Raw genomic sequence first — 9,652 nt, 5'->3', positions numbered from 1 at the left:
TAAACAATACCTTGAATGTTTTGATCACTTAAATTCTGAGATGGATGCCATAGGGTTTGGAGTCCCTAAAATCGTATTGTTATCAATGGGAAATCCAGAACCCGCAGGCACTCGCTAGCACCTTCGCTAGGCGAGCCTGCAGCGAAGCTTCGCTAAGCTTTTGCTAGGCGATGCAGCAGCGATCGCGACAGTAGTTGTTTTCTCCTATTTGCTCTAACCTGTTTTGTGTTTGTTATGGCATTATTTTCTCCCGATTCCATCCTGTTACTCTAACCCGCTCGTTGAGTTTTTGTGAGGGCACACATACCCTTGCAGGGATAGCTTGCTTGGTGTTCCACTTTATTTGTGGGATACCACCCGAAGGTTTATTCCGATTACCTGTACTGACTCGCTTTCTTTGATGGTGCTTAGCTTGGAAGGGTCTTTGGTTTTCTTACCTCTTAAATTGCAGTTGCTTCGGATCTTTATCCGCGTGGTACTTTATTTTTCCCGCATTTTATCGCTTTTCTTAGGTTTCGTATAGCCTCTCGTGGCATGTCATTTAAGGTAGCGCGGTTTATTCATCTAGGACTGCCTTTTTGCATGAGCATCCCTAAACACCCCAAACTCATTAATTTTTCTTCTCCTAAGAACACGTTATCTCCTTCTACTACAGGCGAGTAAGTCTCCAAAGGTCGAGCATCCGGTAGATTGTGTAGTAACGTCGTTCGCCCCAAAACACAACCCTTACCCCATAGGTGGTCAAACTACGTTTTGCTCTGATTTTCATTACAGATGAGATACGTAGGCATAAGACGCGATGTCTTAGCGACCACACTCCTCTTTAACCCATAGGTAGCCGAGCTACGAAGACTCTGATTCACAGATTCATATGAGATACGTATGGAGTGGATGCAACGTCCGTGCGAGTCATTTTCTTTTGACCCTTCTTTTAGTAAGTAGTACATTAGATAAACATACACGCTTTTCTAATCCCTTCAATCATGTTTGCACAGATAAATTTTCAAAAAAAAAACAACAACCTTTGCAACAAATGTAAAAAGGGCTCCCTAGGAGTACCTAGGATGCTTTGGGTGCCTAATACCTTCCCATTGCATAACCAACCCCCTTACCCAGATCTGTGACATTTTTACTAGTTTTTGATTCGATAAAACTTTTAGGTTTTTGTTCGCTTTCTAACCATTCCTTTGGATAAATAGAAGTGCGGTGGCGACTCGACTTGTATGATTTACCTTGGATTTAGTCAATATCTCTAATGGTAACGAATACCCCGCTACAGAAAAATGGCGACTTCACTGAGGATCTAAACATCCTAGTGGGTTTTGCCTACTTCTCATATTTGTTGTATTGTATTGTATATTTTTTTTGTGACATATTTTTGTGCAATTAGGGATTACTGTATTGTATGTAATGATTGAATTGTTTGAATATTAATTCCTTGTATGCTTGGTGATCTTTGTGAGATGAGTTCTAGACACGGACTCGAGTGCACTTAGGATAGGAGAATGGCATAGTCTTGTCGACTTGTGTGGAGTTATTCCTTAGCAAGTTGACTTGCAAGTCCATTCACTTGGTGGAGGTTATGTTGGGATCAATAATGTCACACAAGTAAGTTGTGGTTAGACATTACTCTTTTCAATATAGACCTTAGAAGCCAAGGACCTTAGTTTACCAAGCCCATCTTGGCCTATTCTTAGGATGTAGTGCGAAAGTCGTTCAAGTGTAAGATTTGATACGATTGTTACGCGATACTACACTCATAAGAGTCTCTCTTGAGAATATTTTCGGAATACGAGTAGTCGTTTCTCCAATAATATCCGAAAGATGGGATGATGACTATGGGAACCTCTTGTAGAACATGTTTGGCAGGTTTAAACCCTTGTACACTCCTTTTTGGGTGGTTCTTAACCTAACTCCATGCTCGTGACTTGCAACAAACCCTTGATTCATGGTTGATCCGTTCATGAATCCTTAATATCAATGGAACTTGGGTGTTGATAAGGTGTAAACCATAATCTACCAAATGGATGATTGATATTAAGGATAACATGATCCATCCCATGACCTTTGTTTGGTGTGCATTGCTTGATCCTTGAGTGTGATTGTTGCATTCATGCATTCATGCACCCATTTGCATCCATATCATCAATAAATAAGAAAATTTTCAAGGAACTTAAGGGGTTTATTTGCAAAATTTTCAGACATGGAAAGACAAAGAAGGAATACAAAGAAGTACAGCTTCAGGCAACCGGATTTGAAAGAGTTAAGGAATCTGACATCCTATGTATTAGATCCTTTGGGTTTCAAGGCTCGTTTTGGGAAGCTTCTTCCTCTTCTGACTACTCAGGTGGATGAAGGATTGGTGAGTGTATTGGTGCAGTTTTATGATCCCTTGTACCGTTGCTTCACGTTTCTGGATTTCCAGCTTTTGCCTACCCTTGTGGAGTATGCTTACCTTGTGGGTATACCTATTCTAGACCAGTTGTCGTTCAGTGGCTTGGAGAGTATTCCTACTTCTCAAGAGATAGCTGACATGTTACACATAGATGAATCTCTGGTTGGTGCTCATATGACTACCGAAGGAGGAATTCAAGGTCTCCCTTCTGAGTTCCTCATTGCTCAAGCTACTATGTATGGGAAGGTCATGAGTGAGGACGCCTTTGAGGCCATATTTGTACTTCTCATCTATGGGCTAGTATTATTCCCCAACATCGACAAGTTTGTGGATGTGAACGCTATTAGGATCTTCTCTACTCTTAATCCCGTTCCGACTCTGTTGGGCGATACCTACTTCTCTTTGCATATGAGGAATGCAAAGGGTGGTGGCGCCATTGTGTGTTGTTTGCCTCTGTTGTATAAGTGGTTTATTTCTCACTTACCTCAGACGGTCGCTTTCAAGGAGAACAAGGAATGTCTATGGTGGTCCACGAGACTTATGTCTCTCACTAATTATGATATCTCTTGGTATAACCATGTGTATGATGGTGTGCAGATTATTGACTCTTGTAGTGAATTCTCCAATGTGCCTCTTCTTGGTACATGTGGTGGGATTAACTACAACCCTGTTTTGGCGCGTCGTCAGCTTGGGTTCCCCCTAAAGGATAAACCCAATAACATTCTTTCAGGATGGTAAAGATCCCTAAGGCTTGAAAGCTAGGATGGTCCGCGCTTGGCGCAAGATTCATAGGAAAGGAAGGAAAGAGTTGGGTCCTAAGAATTGCACCGCTTTGGAGCCTTACACTGTGTGGGTTAGGAAGAGGGCGTCTGAGTATCTCATGCCTTACAAGTATCCGAGACCTACACCTATGATCATGGTTGGGCCTTCAACCCTCCCTAATCAAGGAGCAGAGGAGTTGAGAGACGAAGACCGTTCACACGCCTGGATCCGTGAACGTGAAGAGTTGCTTCAGCAGATTAAGGAGAAGGATGCGTTGATTGAGTTTCTTGAGCATCAGGTTATTGATGACCCTGATGATGTATGGACTTCTCTAAGTTCTGGAAGAGGAGGTATGATCGACTCGCCAAAGAGAAGGTCGATATGGAGGCAGCCTACGAGAGGGAGGTGAAGAGGCTTCGCGCATCTTATCTTCCTGTGTCCCGAGCTTTAGATGATTGTTTCTAGGGATACATAGGATGATTATTTTCCTTTTCTCTTGTATATGATTGACGATGCTGCACTTCTTTTCCCTAATATTATTTGATGAGATATTTCCATATGTGATAAAATGCTTGATATTTCCAAAATTTGAAAATAAAACTCTAAAGTTCCTTTGAAATAAAAAACAAATTGTATGCACAAACATTGCATGCATCATATGCATAAGTAGGTTTTGTTTCCGGTCCCTTGCCCTGTGGTCTAACTCTGTGTCCTTCATTTATTTTGAAGACAAGCTGACTCACCGGTACTACACTAGAGCCAATATTTCAAGACCATGGATTCACGAGGCAGGCGCCGTGACGTCCACCCTACACCAGAAATTGAAATTCGTGAAAAACAAGAAGCTGGTGGTGGTAGGGGGAGAAAGGGCTCTCCTGGTTAGCCATTTGTCTTCCTTCTCTTATATAGATGCTGAGGTTGAAGTTGGAACTCCTTTCCAAGCTTTATCTATTGCTGAGCCTATTGAGAAGAGAACTCCTTCATTTGCTTCCTACAAAGATGCAAAGCTGGCCATTGAGCGTGGTGCAACCACTGGTTTAGGAAAAATGATTGAGTTAGAAGACAACGAGTCCCGGGCTGGCATAGGTTTTTCTTCTGGTACTTTCAACAAGCAAGGGTTATTCAAGAGTGGAGGTTTCATCCACACTGGTCTAGATGAGGAGGCTGCTGCCGTTTTAGAAGAAGATGCAGAGGATTCTGGCAATTTCATCATCCCTGGAGGGGTCTGCAACAATTGGGTCGCTGTGGATATTCCAACAGTTGTCCATAAGTCAACGTAATGATCACTTTGTTTAAAAACCCTTCTCCCATGCCAAAAGGAGGAGTGATAACATTGTTGGCAACATAAATACAATGATATTTTCATTCAATAAATTCATGTTAAATGTTTGTTTTTCCCATTTATTTTCCCTTTTTGTTTTTGCATGAAATTGGTGATCACATAAAACCTCAAAATGGAATAAATCAATCTTTTCATCTGCATAATGATTTGCCTTGTTTGAATTCTAAATCTTTTCATATCCAAAATCATTATGCAGGTTGATTTCTAAACCCATTGAACATAATGACCCAACACCATCTCCCAATTTTGAATTCCCTGTATTTGAGGCAGAGGAAGATGATGTTGAAGAGATTCCTGATGAGATCACCCGACTACTTGAGCATGAAGAGAAGATCATTCAGCCGCATCTTGAGAATCAGGAAACAATCAACTTGGTGTCTGAAGATTGTGTGCAAGAGGTAAAGATTGGGGCACTTCTGGAAGAATCTGTTAAGAAGGGGTTGATTAAGTTGCTACGAGAATATGTCGACGTCTTTGCTTGGTCGTATGAAGACATGCCTGGTCTAGATACTGATATTGTGCAACATTTCCTACCTCTAAAGCCTGAGTGCATGCCTGTAAAGCAGAAGCTCAGAAGAACTCATCCTGATATGGAAGTGAAGATCAAAGAGGAAGTTCAGAAGCAAATTGATGCGGGGTTCCTGGTGACTTCTATATATCCTCAATGGGTGGCCAATATTGTGCCCGTGCCTAAGAAAGATGGAAAAGTCCGGATGTGTGTGGACTATAGAGACTTGAATAAAGCTAGTCCGAAAGATGATTTCCCTCTACCACATATTGATATGTTGGTAGACAATACAGCTAAATTCAATGTCTTCTCATTTATGGACGGATTTTCCGGATATAATCAGATTAAGATGGCACCCGAGGATATGGAGAAGGAAACATTCATCACACCTTAGGGAACATTCTGTTATTGAGTGATGCCCTTCAGTTTGAAGAACGCTGGAGCCACGTATCAACAAGCTATGACCACCTTGTTCCATGACATGATGCATAAGGAGATTGAGGTGTATGGTGATGATACGATCGCTAAGTCAAGATCGGAGGCTGTGCTCCCAGTAGAGGTGGAGATCTCATAAATGAGAGTCTTGATGGAAGCCAAGTTGATTGATGCTGAATGGGTTCAGAGTCGTTATGACCAGCTGAACTTGATAGAAGAAAAGAGATTGACTGCCATCTGCCACGGTCAGTTATATCAGCAGAGGATGAAGATAGCTTTTGATAAGAAGGTCAAGCCTCGTGTGTTCCGAGAAGGTGACCTTGTGCTCAAGAAAGTTTTGTCTTTCGCGCCCGATTCCAGGGGCAAGTGGACTCCGAACTATGAGGGTCTGTATGTTGTTAAGAGAGCCTTTTCAGGCGGTGCTTTGATACTTACAACTATGGATGGGGAGGATTTCACCCGTCCTGTGAATTCAGATGCAGTCAAGAAATACTTCGCCTAAAAAAACAAAAAAACTAAATAGCTCGCTAAGTTGAAAACCCGAAAGGGCGGCTTAGGAAAAAATGAGTGTCTCGGTGGATTGAAAACCCGAGAGGGCGATCCAGGCAAAAGTTAGAGACACAAAAAATATATAATAATGATATATGTATCCCGCTAGATTGAGTACCTCATCCTGGGGCAATCTAGGCAAAAATTAGGGATTTGGCAAGTAACTGCATCCTGACAAGACTTTGTTCTACAACTGTCGTCCGTCAGAGATCCTTGCTCATTATCAGCCAAAGCTTCAAATACATCGGATTTAGAATTGGTGGAGAAATGGTCATTATGTTCAATGTAGCCCTTTTTCCAATATATATCACCAATTTCAAATTTGTAAAGATCTATGGAGTCTTGCCATTCGCAGACTACCATTCTATCAAATAAATTTGAGCCTTTTATCCAATTATTGGCACTCTTATCTGTTTCTATTCAACAAATGTTTTGATTAAGAAAATATCATTGTTTTAAATGATCAAATTTTTTAGGGTTAAATACACTTTTCCCCCCTGTAATGTTAGCGAGTTTAGGATTACCCCCCTGTAAAAATATTTTTTGTAAACCCCCCCTTATGTTATGTAGATTCCTTCATAGAACCCCCTAATATCCAGGTGGCATGGAATCTAATAAGAGGTCCTACACCTGGCATATTTTTAATTTTGTTAAAGTGATTATGTGTCATTTTACACTTTTTAATTTCAAATACCCCCTTAGAAAATTAGGGTTCTGAACATAGCAGGGAAGACGAAGACGAAATTTCCAGGGGAAGACGAAGACGAAGAAGAAGAATGCAGGGAACGAAGCAAACGAGAAAGACGACCGCAGTGAAGACGAAGATGAAAACAACCTCAGCGAATACGAAGAAGCGATCCAGCTCAGTGAAGACGAGCTCAGTGAAGTGTCCAAAGTCCGAGGTTAGTAAAAATTTGAAGTTCATCAATGTCGTAGGGTAAAATTTTGAAATCAACAATCTTTGACATGTGGGTATAATATATTGACAGGATTCACAACACTTTAGTGTTACACTCCACCATGGGGGTGAATTTTACAGGGTTTTTGAAGAAGAAATTATTTACAGGAGTTCTACAAGGAGGATAAACTAGCTTATTGGTGCAAATGTCAAAGTCTCCCTCTCCTGATCAACAGAGATCCATTTATTCTGATTCTCAGCTCATGTCAGTAACTTTGTTTATGCATACTCATCAGGAATTTATTTTCTTATAATATACTAGAAAATATATCATAGTTATGGAGACTAAACTTTTTACTAACTGAAACTAGTTTATGATCTGTTTAGAATTTAATGTTATACTAATGACTTATGGCTGGTTAGGACTCGTCTGAGATTTACATCACATCTTTCACTTGCAAATGTGAAATATAATCAAAATACTAACAAGTGGCAGTTAAATACCCAATTCTATACAGGGAATTCAATGAGGAAACAGGAATGGACGATGCCGAATCTACAATGGGATCAGTTGCTAATTTTTTGGAGCAACTGCATGCCAACATGTCTTCACCACTTGAGAAAGAACTTATTACAGCACAATTACTAGGTGTTGCCAGGAGAAGGAAGGATGCTAGAGCACTTATCGGTTCTCATGCCCAAGCAATGCCGTTGTTCATAAGCATTCTCAGAAATGGAACCCCTCTTGCAAAATTTAATGTAGCTTCCACTCTGAGTTTCCTGTGCAAAGATGAAGACTTGAGGTTAAAAGTACTTCTTGGGGGTTGTATCCCACCATTACTGGCAGTTTTAATATATGAATCCACTGATGCTAGAAAGGCAGCAGCTGAAGCAATATATGAAGTTTCCTCTGGTGGTCTTTCAGATGATCATGTTGGTATGAAAATTTTTGTTACGGAAGGTGTAGTTCCAACCTTATGGAATCAACTACATCCACAGAACAAGGAAGACAAAGTTGTGGAGGGTTTTATTACTGGAGCATTAAGAAATCTATGTGGGGACAAAGATGTTTATTGGAAAGCAACATTAGAAGCTGGAGGTGTGGATATCATTGGGGGTCTCTTGTCTTCAGATAATTCTGTTTCTCAGTCAAATGCAACTTCCCTGTTGGCACGTTTAATGCTGGCTTTCAGTGATAGCATCCCCAAAGTAATAGACTCTGGAGCAGTCAAAGCTTTACTTCGACTTATTGGTCAGGAAAATGATATTTCTGTACGAGCCAGTGCTGCCGATGCCCTAGAGGCCCTTTCTTCAAAGTCTACCATGGCTAAAAAAGCTATTGTTAATGCAGACGGGGTTCCAATCCTTATTGGAGCTATTGTTGCTCCTTCTACAGAGTGTATGCGAGGCGATGGTGGCCGGGCCTTGCAAGAGCATGCAACTCGAGCTTTAGCTAACATCTACGGGGGCATGTCTTCTTTAATACTATATCTTGGAGAGCTTTCCCATTCTCCCCACCTTGCTGCACCAGTTGGTGATATAATTGGTGCTCTTGCTTATACACTCATGGTCTTTGTGGAAAACCGTGATGTTGATGAGGAACATTTTGATGCAACTCAATTCATCAAATGTGGAAACCCAAGAATATGCAGCTTCAGTCCTTGCTGATTTATTCATCACAAGACAAGACATTTGTGATAGTCTTGCAACGGATGAGATTGTGCTTCCTTGCTTGAAGCTTTTGAGTAGCAAAACTCAAGGTGTTGCCACTCAGTCTTATATTGTAGAAGGTGATGTTGAGCCGCTAATCAAATTAGCTAAAACATCCTCTGTTGATGTTGCTGAAACTGTTGTTGCTGCATTAGCGAATCTTCTTTTTGATCCTTTTATTGCCGCATCCGGACGGATTGGTTTCTTTCACTGCAAACTCACTGACCAAATCATCCCACAAAAATAAACCGCACCCATTCTGCAATTTGAGACAAACACCACCAACAATTAATTTCGAAATCAAACTCAAAATAATAAAATGCTTCAAAATTGCTCACCATATAATTCCTGCATTTCCAAAATTTGCGACCGGGGTTTTCAATTGACTTGGAGACCCACAACTTCATGGTTTCATTGCATCCACATCTTGGTAAGCCGTTTCCAACTTCACTCGTGGAAGATGCCTTGCTGCCACCCATAACCCAGATGAAGGGGACACGGACGAAGATGAAGAGAGGGATGGATTTGGGGTAGGGATGGATTTCACGAAGAGAGAGAGGGATGGATTTGGGATAGGGATGGATTTCACGAAAAGAGAGAGGGATGGATTTGGAACCCTAATTTCTAGTTTATGCCATGCTGGAGACCTAATGAAGATTCACATGTGAAAATAAAAAAATTAAAAAGCCACGTCTGAAATAAAAAACCAAGATTCCATGCCACCTGGATATTAGGGGGTTCTATGAAGGAATCTACATAACATAAGGGGGGTATTGAAAAAATAACTTTACCAGGGGGGTAACCCTAAACTCGCTAACATTACAGGGGGGTAAAGTGTATTTAACCCAATTTTTTATAATTTGTTTTTAAACAAAGTGAATATTCACAATGACGAAAGGATACTTAGGAGATCCTCAGTGCTCTCCCAAGGGTGGTACGATCCCCAACAGGGTAAGATTTTTGTCCATATTCTTGGCATGACTGTATCTCCTCCCTTCGGAACCCCTTATGGTTTATCCTACCAAGTGGATTGCTTGTTGAGAGTCACCTCTC

The 9,652-nt window shown here is 41.0% G+C and overlaps 1 protein-coding gene across 1 annotated transcript; it reads left to right on the top strand.

Annotated features, from left to right (window-relative positions):
* The first annotated feature begins 7,055 nt into the window (after positions 1-7,055).
* Positions 7,056-8,557, top strand: LOC127104201 (protein CELLULOSE SYNTHASE INTERACTIVE 3). The gene is made up of 2 exons (XM_051041401.1): positions 7,056-7,154; positions 7,408-8,557. The coding sequence occupies exons 1-2, from the start codon at positions 7,096-7,098 to the stop codon at positions 8,555-8,557; spliced, it is 1,209 nt and encodes a 402-aa protein (XP_050897358.1). The 5' UTR covers positions 7,056-7,095.
* Positions 8,558-9,652: the final 1,095 nt, after the last annotated feature.

The sequence above is a fragment of the Lathyrus oleraceus genome, chromosome 7, assembly GCF_024323335.1.
Source record: "Lathyrus oleraceus cultivar Zhongwan6 chromosome 7, CAAS_Psat_ZW6_1.0, whole genome shotgun sequence".
NCBI lineage: Eukaryota > Viridiplantae > Streptophyta > Magnoliopsida > Fabales > Fabaceae > Lathyrus > Lathyrus oleraceus.
This window is presented reverse-complemented; position numbering and strand designations above follow the sequence as displayed.